General features: G+C 56.3%; 1 protein-coding gene across 1 annotated transcript; it reads right to left on the bottom strand.

The window, feature by feature from the left end:
- Positions 1–814: 814 nt before the first annotated feature.
- On the bottom strand, positions 815–11,944 carry LOC117645089 (inactive phospholipase C-like protein 1). Its single transcript, XM_034385007.1, has 14 exons — positions 11,868–11,944; positions 11,496–11,590; positions 10,948–11,011; positions 10,766–10,859; positions 10,332–10,532; positions 9,992–10,109; positions 9,380–9,545; positions 7,448–7,784; positions 5,710–5,997; positions 5,192–5,460; positions 4,477–4,560; positions 3,807–3,992; positions 3,271–3,585; positions 815–3,185 (listed from the first exon to the last, which is right to left on the bottom strand). The coding sequence occupies exons 2-14, from the start codon at positions 11,501–11,503 to the stop codon at positions 2,799–2,801; spliced, it is 2,517 nt and encodes an 838-aa protein (XP_034240898.1). The 5' UTR covers positions 11,504–11,590; positions 11,868–11,944; the 3' UTR covers positions 815–2,798.
- Between the last annotated feature and the right edge of the window lie 1,767 nt (positions 11,945–13,711).

Below are 13,711 nucleotides of genomic sequence, written 5' to 3'. Positions count from 1 at the left end.
CGCGATGGGACATACCCCGCGCCCTCCCTCGCGTTCCCCAAGGCAATTAGTAGTGAAAAACGACAAGTAATAAATTAAACGTTTATTCTTTGGAAATAAAATCTCAATTACACCAGGAAACAAAAAAAAAGAGTCGATGGATTTGCTTTGCATTAAATAACAGGATGAGTAGTTATTAGAGAGAAGTGAAACATTAATCGTGATGAGACCTTTCGACATAGGTTTGCTGCGTTTTAGCCAATCTGCTCTGTACAGTGAATAAAATTTTAGATTTTGATTAAGGTTATTGGTCTTCTGGCATACATACACTTGCGCACAGGTAGGCCTTTGTTTAAGCGTATATATAAATATATTCATGCTCAACAGGACGAATCAAGAGTCTAGTGGACGCACCGTCAATCTTTTAGGAGAAATTTGAAAAGTCTAATTAACAGTTTGGCACTATTAGTGTCTCTGGCAGCGCTCTGAGTTAAACAGCATGGCACATCACATGGCTCTCTCGTCTTTACCTCATAATTTAGACATCTAAGGATTGAGTAACAACATTTAAAGTATCTGAACTTGTCTTAGGCATGCAAGACCACAAAAAAAGAAAATATGTACATAGGAGCACAAAATAATTTGACATATTGTCACAAGGTAACCCATAGTGTTTGTTCGACTAGAAAGATAAATGTCTCAATAAAATAAAGGGAAAGAAGAATAATATCATCTAACCATTTTGGCTTTTACACTGTACATTAGAGGAAATATTTAGCTCTCTCTAATCATTGTTTACTAAAAATAAACATTGTAGAAATAACAGTGCGAAAAATTAAATAATAATATTTTTATTTATCACGGATTTTAAATAAATAAATATTTGTTTCGAATGTGCAAATGTAGAATTGGTCGTCTGTGATCAATGCTGAAGTGAGACCAATTTGACGCGCTGTTCAATACAGTCCAGTTGAAACATGTCAAGTCAGAACCACTCACCATTTTCCCGGCAAAAAAATACTCACTCTGTTGCATTTTCTGTAAACTTAGAACTTGAAGAAAGGAGCATGCCTTTGATTACTGCCTATCAGAATTACAGTGTTGGCTATGAAAGCCAAGGCAAAACACTACTTCTGCAGCAAACTAACATCAAGTTACCCCACTTCAAACCCTAACAGAACACACATGAACGCACTACAAAGTGACCTGTCCCAGTTTGTTACTCATAGTGGAGGTTGGCAATATTTACATTAAGGGTCAAAATAGACCTTGACTAGACCAATCATTATTACACCACTAGAAGTGAATTTGCTAAACCAAAATGTTTTACTGGCAACCAGGATACGCAAGCCTGATCTTCAAAGTGACAGTTTTTAACATGATGCTCGCAATCACAGCTGTCCCCATCAACGAGCTTCTGCTCTACTGTCTAAACTATACTAGATCATTCCCTACAGCATAATCAGGTGTGTTTTTTTGTTTTGTTTAGTAAGACCCAAATTTGATCTACAGAATCTGACAAGCCAACATGAATTCATTAAGTATTTATCTAACTTGTACATTTCTTGATAAATTTCATGTAAGTAATAAACTTTAAAAGCATAAGGACTTAGAGCCACGTCACTCACAAAAGGACACAGTGAGAAAAAACGGAACAAGAATTGGTGCACATTCTGCTATCACATGTAAAATCACCAATTTCTCTTCATAGAGAGAGGCAACAGTTGAGCTCAATTTAAGTTACCATCTCGAAAGGCTATCGCATAAGAATAAGAATTCATATTTACCTCTAACAAGCGAGTCAGACACATTAAAAGTAACAACATTAAATAGAGACCCAATCTGGGTGGGAAACAGACCCCCTCTCAAGTTATGATCTGTTTTGAAACTTTCACAATTAAAAAAATAAAATGTCAGTTTCCCAACAAACGAAGCAAGGCAATGATAGGAACACTCGAATTAAAATGTTTTTGGGGTCGCGAGCCGGAAGTGGTTGAGAACCGCTAGAAAAGCTGTTAGCGATACTACATGTGTCAAAGAGGAGTTGTACTTGAAACTTTTTAGATACTTTACAAAACAAGGGCTCCTTCTGATAAAATTATTTGTATCTAACTGAACTTTGGACGCGCTCAAGGGTGGAATGCCGACTTGTCCGTTCCCGCCAAAAGCGAGGGGAGGTTTTAGAGTGCAGGTGTCACGGAGACGCTGCTTCTAGAGTCCCGTGTGGGAGATGGAGGTGCTCCTCGCCACTGACCCATCACTGGAAAAAGTGAAGTTTTTCTTTGAGAGTTAAAAAAAACATCCTTTGGCCAACCGGACGTATTTTGCTACGTCCTGAGTGTCTCCACGGGCTGGCAATACCCCGCGCGCTGGGCCGCGGGTGACGCTGGGGCGTGGGGTATGGACGCGGGCGGAGCCGCCCTGTCTTTCCACAGCCGTCCGGTCACCCACACTGCTGGCAGAGAGTCTCCGTCGCGCGGAGTCACGACGGTGAAGTCCGCCGCCTGGTTGCAGGCACTGTACACTGATACCGAGAGCCATTTTCGTCGCCCTTTCTCTCTCACTCACTCGTGGGGCGAGACAGAGCAACGAAAACGACTCTGGGAATGGTGCTGGAGGTGGCGGCGCTAGAGGGCCGTCTCCCTGCCCGGGCCGTGCGCGTTGGTGCTGCCGTGGACGTTGGCGTGGACGTTGGCGTGGACGTTGGCGTGGACGTTGGCGTGGACGTTGGCGTGGACGTTGGCGTGGACGTTGGCGTGGGCGTTGGCGTGCGCGGCCGGGGTGCTGGGGCTGGGTGCGTACAGCCCCAGGTGTCGGGGTCATGCGGGCTGGTCGCAGGGCTGCGGCGCCGACTGCTGCTGCTTGAGGATGCCGCGGACGGGCGGTCGCGGTGACACGCCCCTCGTGTCGCTGATGGTGGGGGAGACGCCGCCCGACGCGGTGCCGCAGGGCGAGGCGGCCGGCGACCTGGACGCCGAGGAGCCGGACTGCGGGGACAGCCTGCCGAAGGCGACGGAGGAGGCCCCCAGCTCCCTGGACAGGCTGTCTGGCTCGGAGCCGCTGGCGGGCGGGCCGGCGTGGTGCTGGTGGCGCGGCCCGCTGGCGGAGCTGGTGCGCGACAGTGGCGTGGACTCGGCCGTGCGCTGGCCGTGCGCGCCGTGCCCGTGGCCGGCCAGGCGGGCGATGGCCTTGGCCGAGCGACGAATCTGCAACAGGTGAACGGCGTAAGACAGCGAGTAGCTGGGAGTACGGTACGCGTCGCTCGGCGTCGCTCGGCGAGCATCCACTCACCACCCAGAGGCCCCGCTCCGCCTCCTCCTTCACGTCCCCCAGCTGCCGCAGCGCGCCGCGGATCACCCGCACGTTCCACGCCAAGTTGTCCGAGGCCTTGGTGAACTTGGCGCCCTTGAGGCCCAGGCCGAGCGCCAGCGTGGGGAAGTTCCTGGCCTTGTCCTCCAGCTGGACGCACAGGTCGTGCACGGGGGCCGTCACGGAGTCGTGCAGGCGCCGCACCGAGGCCAGCTGCTCGCAGGCGCGGTCCAGCACGCACAGGCAGCGCGTCATGTTCTCGCTCAGGGTGTCCGCCTCCAGGCGCAGCATCGGCGACTGCGGGCAGAGCACTTTGCCAGAAGACCGGTGCAGGCGGTCAAAGTCCCGGACGCGCTTTGAGCTCTAGAATCGCTAGGAAGGACTCGAGCCGAACGTGTGACCCCACCAATGGATTGCTCTCCGAACGAGGAATCCATTGGTGGGGTCACACGGTATGTTCGAGTCCTGTTGAGCGACCCTGCAGCTCAAAACGCGTTTGCCCAGTGCACTGTACTCACGCCGTCCACCTCCTGGATGTAGGCCTTCTTGACGCTGCGGTTGCGCTGGATGCGGTTCATGATGACGCGCAGGCAGTGCTGCATGGTGGCGCCGTCCGACACGCCGCACTCGCAGCGCAGCGCCGTCATGGCCAGGTCCGTCTCCGAGCGCAGCTCCACCAGCGACCGCAGCGCGCGCTCGTTGCTCTGCAAGGCAAACAAGGGCGTCAAGTACAAGTGCGCCAAGTACGACAAGTGCGGCAACGAGCATGACTCACTGTGACTGACTGACAGGCTGACTGACTGACTGAATGCCTGACTGACTGACTGACTGACTGACTGATAGACTGACGGAGTGGCAGAGAAAAGAAGTGAGGTGAAGGAGAGAGAGAGAGAGAGAGAGAGAGAGAGAGAGAGAGAGAGAGAGAGAGAGAGAGAGAGAGAGAGAGAGAGAGAGAGAGCGACAGCGCCTTTATTCTCGCCGTCTTTCTTATTGATCCACCGCGACATCCACACCAATCAATCAGCTCTGCTTACCGAGAGGGAAGAGAATAAAACGACCGCCGCGGCGAAAGATGGTCCGCCGCTCGGTTGAGTCGCTCCTCCTCTTTTTTTTCGCGTTTCTTTCTTTTCTTTCTTTGGGAATAAAGCGGGAGGGAGAGAGAGAGAAGATAAAGACGGGAAGCCTCACCTTGATTAGGTCGTCCACGCTGCTGATGCCGACCGTCCGCAAGTCGAGCTTCTCCTTTTTGTACCGCTTTTTGCTGTTCTGCCTCTGCGAAAGAAGGAACGAAAAAAGAAGGGAGGATATCAACAACAAATACATCAAATCACCCATAGACTTTTTTTTTCTCCCAGAGTTTCGGACGCAAATGGGCTGGGGGGAAGGGGAGGGGGGAGGGGGCAAGGGGGATGGCCCGCATTCCCCGAGCCACGCGGCCCGGTTATTAGATTCCGCCGAGTTGTTTCGCGAGCGCGAGGAGAGGGGGGGGGGAGGAGGGTGATTGACAGTGAGGTGCCGGTAAAGAGGGGCCGGTAATTTAATTCATCCAGTTCGTCTAGACGCGACGCCAAGGCGGCCCGCCAGGCAGCAGAATGGCAAACAGGGAGGACACACGCGCGCGCACACACACACACACACACACACACACACAGACGCACAAACACGCTCAATCACTCAATCACTCACACATACACACCAGGAAATTTGCCTACGACAACGAAATTATGGGTCCTATTCACATCTCTCGCCGCGAGTGTCTCGCGATGAATGTGTGTGTGAGAAAGAGAGACACAGAGAGAGAGAGAGAGAGAGAGAGAGAGAGAGAGAGAGAGAGAGAGAGAGAGAGAGAGAGAGAGAGAGAGAGAGAGAGAGAGAGAGAGAGAGAGAGAGACTGCGAGCCTACCCCGCGGCGCGGCCACATCTCGATGTAGACGAAAAGGCAGGCGGCGTCCAGGGGCTCCCCCGAGGCGTTGAGCAGGCGCACGACGCGGTAGCCGCGGCTCAGGCTGTTGACGGGCAGCGTGAACTGGCCGATGAAGGGGTCGCCGATGTACTCGTCGTCCAGCACCACGAAGCGCAGCAGCGCCAGCTCGGGCAGGAAGATGGTCATCTCGAAGGTCTCCTCGAAGACGGGGGAGTCGCCCTCGTTGGACACGGTGCGCGTCTTCTTCTCTGTAACGCCACGGGGGTTGTCAAGAACAGTGTAGGCAGGCGCACCGTGGGCTAGAAGAGCGGTGGAGGCGGTCAAAACCCCGGACGCGTTTTGAGCTCCAGAGTCGCTACATGGGGCTCGAACCGAACGTGTGACCCCACCAATGGATTCCTCGTTCGGAGAGCAATCCATTGGTGGGGTCACACGCTCGGTTCGAGTCCCATTTAGCGACTCTGGAGCTCTGCACGCGTCTTTCGGCCGGGACGCACCGTTGTTGTCCGCCTGGATGCCGAACACCTGCACGGCCACGTAGGGGTCGATGGCCGTGCCGCGCGCGTCGCAGCCCCTCGGCCGCGGCAGGTTCTGCCCCGAGATGACGGTCACGCGGAGCATGAGCGGCGTGGTGCCGGGCAGCCCCGAGCGCGGGTCCGGCGCGGGGAAGGGCAGGCCGTCACACATCAGGGACGGCTTGGGGGCCAGCCCCGTGCCGCCGTTGGTGCGGAACCGGCCCTCGTACACGTCCATGTGCTGGCCCGGCGTCTGCAGGTTCACCGCCACTGCGAGTAGAGAGAGAGAGAGAGAGCGTGTAGGTAAAAAAGATAGGAGTAGAAAAAATGTGCAGGACAATCCAAAGACATTTTAACACAAAATGTATTCGGATTAACAGAAGTAAAATGAACAATATAAAGAAAATTTCAGCGAAAGAGGGCACCCCGGCGAACCGGCCCTCTTCCCCGCTGGCTTGGTGAGCCAGTGGTTCCCCCATCTCATCACAGGAGCAACCTCAGAGTTAAACCGCAGTGGCCCCGTCATTGGTCACGTCATCTGTGATGTGGAGGAGTCCTCTCATAGTAGGCCAGGCTGCCACCTTTCCCAGTAGTCGGGTTTCGTTCCCGGCCCCCTTCCCACTCAGGGGCCATGCTACTGGTACTCAGGAGTCTGCGTTTCCTCGGGATGCTACAGTGTGAAGCCAGTAGTGGGACTTACGACAGACTTTTCTGAAACAATGGCGGCTGTGCGCGCAAAGGCGTTGACCCGCAACCACAGGGGCTGGGGTTCGACTCCCTGCAATCCTTTACATTTTAGGAGTGGCTTTCCCGGTGCGGTTTGGGCCCGCTGCGCCACTCGGCTTACCCGGCGAGCCACGGTGGCCGAAGGTGTTGAGATCTCTGAATCCCATACTCGGATCGAGCGATCGAATACTAGCTTCCCGCTCTTTTTGTCTGACTACACGGTTCGGACCAGCGGCTTCAAATACTCCCCTTCGCACATCGTCACCCATGGGCCGTGGTGGCCGAGAGCGCAGAGGCGTCGGGTCCCGACTGCGGGGTCCGGGGTTCGATACCCATCAACGCACAGAATATTTTGACCAAGCTTGCATCGCAAGAAGGCGGTTCAAGTATACAAAATCGGGCGGCGTGCAGTGTGCCTCTCAAGCCCAGTGTTCCGCTGCTGGCAGGGTGACGCAGACTCCTGAGTACCAGTAGCATGGCCCCTGAGTGGGAAGGGGGCCGGAACGAAACCCGACTATGGGAAAGGTGGGAGCCTGGCCTACTATGAGGGACTCTCCACATCACAGATGACGTGACCAATGACGGGGCCACTGCGGTTTAACCTGAGGTTGCTCCTGTGATGAGATGGGGGAAAGCTGGCTCACCAAGCCAGCGGGGAGAGGGCCGGTCGCCGGGGTGCCCTCTTTCGCTGAAATTTTCTTTATAGTGTTGATTTTACTTCTGTTACTCTGAATTCATTTTGTGTTAAAATGTCTTCGGATTGTCCTGCATCCGTTGATTGACATAGAGAGTGAGCCGCGGGGTTTAGATCAATGAGCGCCGCCGAGTTGCTCTCTAGCTGCAGCCTGACCGCGTGGCGGTGTAAGTGGGTCGGACAAAACGGAGGGCGGACAAAGTTTTCAGCCGATGCACGGGCAAGTGAAATTTGGACAGGTCGGACCAAAGAAGGTCGGACAAACGACATACACCCAGGCGGGTTGGCGGGTTTGTCTACCTATCTGGCAGCCGGCGTTCCAGGCGTCCTGCGGGTTGAAGTTGGCGGCGCCGGTCCGCTCGTGGTTGGGGTACACCCTGGTGAGGCTGTGCCGGCTGTGGGCCACCATGTCCTCGGGCCGGAGGCGCGCCATCTTGGAGGCCAGCGAGTCGGACAGCGAGCAGAGGCGTCCCGGCGCGTGGCCCGCCGCCGCGTCCACGGCGTGGCACGAGCGCGGGTCCAGTGCGAAGAGGTCCGACAGCTCGCGCACCACCACGCCACTGCCCGCGCCCTGGACGTCCTCCTCGTCCTGCACCGAGCCCACGTCCTCGTGGCACGCGCTGGGCAGCCGCTTGCCCTGCGAAAATCACAAGAGCCGTTAAATTTTCCGTGAAAATTTCGCTGGTTTACCGCAGCGCCACAAAAGACTCCCGCTTTGACTTGCTGTCCGGAGCTTTGTTGCCGTGGACTGGAGCAGACTGGAGCAGACGACGCGCCAAACACACAAAGGAAAGGAGGGGAAGAAATGAAGGTCAAGCAGAGAGAGAGAGGAGAGAGAGAGAGAGAGAGAGAGAGAGAGAGAGAGAGTCAAGGAGCAGCTCCACGTTCTGGACGGGGTCCATCTCCGCTCCCCGTGTCGGGCGTCCTTGGAGTCCTTGTCCCGCGAATACCGAAGTGGGGGACGACGGGGCACTCGAGAAGGCGCTGCTGCAGTCACTGCAGTGCACGACACAAACTTCCCAAAACGACAATTTTTTTTTAAAAAAAAGAGAAAACTATGTGCATTTGGTGTACAGTAGCCCACTCTTTTTGGCAGTACTTTCCCCGACAACGCCGTGGCGAGAAACGACGGGGCTGCGGTCACTCGGCGAACTGATTCCGCATACTCCGTCGCTCTCGCTCTGTCTCTCTCGCTCCCACACGCAACGGACCGCGAGTACGAGAGGGACAGACGGACGAAAGCGATGTCCGGAATCGGTCTGCGGCTATGCCAATTTACCGCCGAGGAGTGGGCTCATGTTTCCTGGGACAAGGAGGGAAGTGGAGTGGGAGAGGGAGAGAAAGAGAGAGAGAGAGAGAGAGAGAGAGAGAGAGAGAGAGAGAGAGAGAGAGAGAGAGAGAGAAGCAGGACGAAGAGAAAACGTGCTGGTGGGGATGCAAAGTATGGGGAAAGGGAGTCGCAGCACGAGGATCGTGCTTTTCGTCGCTCTGTCTCTCTCGCACCCGTGGGGCGGCCCGCGGAGGTGCGAGAGAGAGAGAGAAGGGACAGAAGGGGCAGAGTGGCAGGAACTCGTAAATCCAGTGCCCTCTGGCCGGCCCGGTCTGCCCAATCGTGCAGTGACGATAAGGACAAGGGTTTCCTGCGGGAGGTCCTCCCGTCCTATCCGGAGGGCGAGCCAGAGGCCAGGGGCAGCAAGGGTGTGGGAGGAAGGAGTGGACAACGTGTGGAGTATGAATCATGGCACGGCGAGCGGGCCACAGCGGCACCATGCAGGCCCAGCGGGGCGCCCGTCTACCTGTCTGTCTGTCTGTCTGTCCGTCTGTCTGTCTGTCCGTGTCTGCTCGTGTCGATATCAGCGGCCTGGCTATCTGCACTTGCACTGCGTCTGGCCGCCCGGACGGCGTCCGCCGGTCCGCTTATCAGTCCGCCCAGTCCCGTCCACTGCGGAGCGCCCGCGAAGTCGAGGGTAGGCAGCCAGGCGAGCAGCGGTGCGGGCGTGGGGTCTACCCGACGGGCGCTCCACAGCGGGCAGGCGGAGGAGGACAAAACTCTAGACGCGTTTCGAGCTCCAGAGTCGCGAAGCAGGACTCGAACCGAACGTGTGGCCCCACCAATGGATTCCTCGTTCGGAGAGCAATCCGCTGGTGGGGTCACACGTTCGGTTTCGAGTCCCATTCAGCGACTCTGGAGCTCGAAACGCGCTGGGAAAGGGGAGGCACGGAGAGGCTCACCACCAGCAGGATCTTCCCCAGGATGGACTGCACCTCCAGCTGCGCGGGGTCCTTGGCCTCCTGCGGGAGGACCAGCTTCTCGCCGAGCTCCGTGCGGAGGAGCGTCGCCAGGGACCGCTGCTGGGGGACCGAGCAGCGGACTGACAGATGCAGCAGCAGCGGGCACCTGGGGGAGAGAGAGAGAAAGAGAGGGATGAAGGACAGTGGGCACCTGGGAGAGGGAGTGAGATGGAGGGAGGGTCTCGGTCTCCGGGGCGCGATTACTCCCGCTTCTTTTTTTCTGATTCGCCCACTTCGTTAGGGACGCAATTTCCTTGATCCTGCCGCCACAGTGCCACAGTGTGGTGGCGGGCGGCCAGAGGACCTGATTGCTCCGCCACCACTGCTGCGGGCAGCCCTCGGCTCCCTCAATGGGACCCGAATCAAACTCATGACCCCACTGATCGATCCTCTGGTACCGTCGTGTGTTTCATTCAGGCAAAAAGGTTAAACGGAATTTATTTCCGTGGTACTTAAAGGTAAAATGGGTTTAAAAAGTGCCTTACGGTCAGTGTAACCACAACTAATTTTTGGTCGTTTTTTCAATGTTTTCTTTTCAGAAGTGCTACTCACTGGCTGACGACGAAGGCGAGCTCCCTGATGAGCCTGAGCACGTCGCTGGCGGGCAGCCTGGACGCGCACGTGGGGTTCCTGCAGACCACGGGGCCCGCCACGCCGTCGTGCACATCCACTGCAAGGCCAGCAAGTCCGTCAAGTCACGTCGATACGCCGCAGGCGCGTTTTGAGCTCCAGAGTCGCTAAATGGGACTCGAACCGACCGTGTGACCCCACCTATGGATAGCTCTCCGAACGAGGAATCCATTGGTGGGGTCACACGTTCGGTTCGAATCCCATTTAGCGACTCTGGAGCCCAAAACGCGTCCGAGATTTCGGCCGCCTGCGCCGCGCGTACTTTTGACGTATCTGCAGGGCTGCGCCAGGGCGCGCACGATGGCGTCCATGGAGGCCGTGTTGGCGGCGGGGTCGTCCGGGACGTAGGCGTCGTGCGCGCCGCTGATGTAGTAGTGGCTCAGGGGCATGTTGAGCTGCGCCGGCGTCTTGTCCGGGGCCGGCGCGATCAGGCATTCGTCTGACTCGAGAAAGCTGGAAAAGCCTGGGGAAAAGGGAAACTCTTTACTCACTGCACGGCAAAAGTACCGCCTGGGATTCCCAGGCGCATCATGGGGAAAAGGGCCTATATTCCAGGCACCGCCTGGGAATCCCAGGTGGTACTTTTGCCGTGTGTTGAATGTTTTTTAACGTTGAGAAAAAATTGTTTGCACGACGCGAAACCGGAAACTAGACGCCAAGCGGTTCTCTGTAAGCAGCGCTCGGTGTGACGCTTACCGTCCACTAATATAACACCCTGTTCACGCGCTTCCGGGCTCGGCTCGCACCGTTTTATTATCTCCTCGCACTCGGCTAGCTCCACCGCTCGGTCCTGCCAACACAAAAACAGTTGAGAAAAAAAATGACCCACGTTAAAAAATAAACGAGGGCCGTTTTTTTTCTCGTCGGCTGTAACTTACCCCTTGTTCAGTCTCCAAAAACGCTTTAAGATCCTCTATAGTCATGTACTCTTTATGCGAGAACCTGCGAGTGAAAAAGGATACAGTGTGTGAGTGCAATAAAGAGACTCACCCCACCGCTTTTCCGGCCGGTTTAGCACGCCAGAGGGGCGGGGCGTGGGATATTTGCGCGCAGAGTGGCTCGCCTTGCTTCACTCGATTCGAAATTGAGACGGGAACTGTTTATTATTTGGAGACGTTTTAATGCGGTGGGTGCGCGTGCCGCGGCGTGCTGGCTGCCAGCCTCGGCGGGGCGGCCGCCGGTCCCTGGGGACGGCCGGCACGGGCTGCATGCCTGCCCTGGCGGGGCCCTGCCGGGGCAACTTAGCTTAATTAAACGGGGCTCTTCACGCAACGGGTAAAAAAACAAAAACCGGACGACAGGCGGAAGGGTGCGAGCGAAAGCCGAGCCGGCCGGGACGACCGGAACGGCAGATTGGTGAGAATACCCCGCGCGGTGTCGGGCCACACTGTAAACAGGCACCACTCTGTTAAATGTCGGCACCAACCTGAGCATTAGAAAATAAACTTCCGGTCTCGTCACAACCCGCTTGTAGGTCTCTATGAACTCGGCACTCTCGATAGAAGTCCGCCGGCCGTTCTCCTGCAACAAAACGCGTCTAGAGTTTCGGCCGCCTCCGCCGCACAGTGGGCTGACGGCTGAACGGTGGAGGCGGACAAAACTCTAGACGCGTTTTGAGCTCCAGAGTCGCTAAATGGGACTCGAACCGAACGTGTGACCCCACCAATGGATTGTTCTTCGAACGAGGAATCCATTGTGGGGTCACACGTTCGGTTCCAGTCGTACTTGGCGACTCTGGAGCTCGAAACGCGTCTAGAGTTTCGGCCGCCTCCGCCGGTCTTCTGGCAAAGCTGCTCACCACCAGTTTCTGGGCTATCCGCTCCTGCGCCGCCTCCAGCGCCGGGGTGACTCTGCCGCGGTGCGGGGGCGGGCCGGGCGGGGGCGGCTCGCTGGGGGCGGCCTTGCCGGCCGTCATGAGCCGCGCGGCCAGCTTGGCGGCCGAGTCCGCCCCCAGCCGGCCCCCGCACCGCGCCGCCTCCCTGTGGAAGGCGTTGGACAACCACTGTTCTCGCAGACCGCCCCCCGCTGCTGCTGGCCCGAAAAAAAACACAGAGAGAGCGCCGCAAATTAAACATCTTGAGACAAAGACGACTTAATCGGGTCCCCGCGAAGGCGGGTGAGGGGAGGGGGAAATTGGGAGAGGGGGGGATTGTGTCCCGATGTGTGCTGTGCGAGGGGAGGGAGCCAAGCTGAAAGGGTCAATATTTGGCACAGACCCACTTTTGCCCGTTGACCAGGCGATTTGACAAGACGCCGTCCTGCGTTCTTGCCGGAGCAGAGTGTTTCTTTCTCCCCTTTTCGCTCTGTCACTTTTCCACTAACGTTGCTGTCCGTCTGCCTGTCTGTCTGTCTGTCTGTCTGTCTGTCCGTCTGATTGACGAGCTTGCCTTTACTCCCCCGGTCACAAAACGCCTCCACCATTTCTCAAAATCAAGAAGGGAAGAAAGGGCGCACTTTTCAAATTGAGGCCACGGTCTGTCTGTCTGTCTGTCTATCTGTCTGTCTGTCTATCTGTCTGCGCATGTCTCCTTAGAAATGCAGGTCGCATAATGCCCTGTGCCGATCTGACAGCGAGGCAGCTTCACTGACCCGTGAGCTCGGCGACGACATCAAACACGCCCTTTTCAGCCAATCCTCCCCTGTCTGTCAGCCTGTCTGTCAGCCTGTCTGTCTGTCGGCCCGTCCGTGCACGGCCAATTGGGAGCCGTGCAAACACGGTGCGCGATTCGCTAAAAATGGGGCCGCCGGATCGTCCAGTGAGGAGCCGTCAGGACTAGAGAGCAGCGGGAGCAAGTTTGACTGACGGTACAGCATCAAATACCCACGGTCTGTGTCAAAAAATAGCTGTGGAAAAAAATTTTTCGATGATTTTATTTTATTCTTTGGAGGGTGTTTGGTGGTGTTTTAGGGGCACTTTTGGGGTTGTTTTCAGGGGGTGTTTTGGGGGGTTATTTTGGGGGCGTGGTTTTTAGGGGTATTTTTGGGGTTGTTTTTAGGGGGTGTTTTTATAGGGTTCCTCATGCCGGATGGTTCGCCTCGCAACGGTGACTCGGCGATTCACTTTATTCGACCCCCTCCCCCTTTTTGCCGATTGCTCGCGCGGCACTCCGCGTGCCTAATTACCCTTTGCTTGAGCAGGCCGAGAAATTGGCGCGAAACGTGAAGCGGGCCTGAGAGGCGCACAGTGGGCCAGAAGACCGGTGGAGGCGGCCAAAACTCTAGACGCGTTTTGAGCTCCAGAGTCGCTAAACAGGCCTCGAACCGAACGTGTGACCCCACCAATGGATCCCTCGTTCGGAGAGCAATCCATTGGTGGGGTCACACGTTCGGTTCGAGCCCCATTTAGCGACTCTGGAGCTCAAAACGCGTCTGGAGTTTTGGCCGCCTCCACCGGTCTTCTGGCCCACTGTGCGGGGCGGCGTTTGTGCGAGGGGGAGGGGGGCGGCACGAGGCCGGAATGCAGACGACAGTGGAGGAACGGCCATTGGTGTCATTGTTACGCAGAGCAAACGATACGAGTGAAACAAAACGGCTGAAACAACCGTCGGGCTGTGTCGTCCCGACGCGAAACGCGATGGCGTTCGAGCAAAGTTGTTGTGCAAGCGGCTGGGAGGGGGAGGGGGAAGTCCTGGTGCCCTCGTA

The sequence above is a fragment of the Thrips palmi genome, unplaced genomic scaffold (assembly GCF_012932325.1).
Source record: "Thrips palmi isolate BJ-2018 unplaced genomic scaffold, TpBJ-2018v1 HiC_scaffold_18, whole genome shotgun sequence".
Classification (NCBI taxonomy): domain Eukaryota; kingdom Metazoa; phylum Arthropoda; class Insecta; order Thysanoptera; family Thripidae; genus Thrips; species Thrips palmi.
This window is presented reverse-complemented; position numbering and strand designations above follow the sequence as displayed.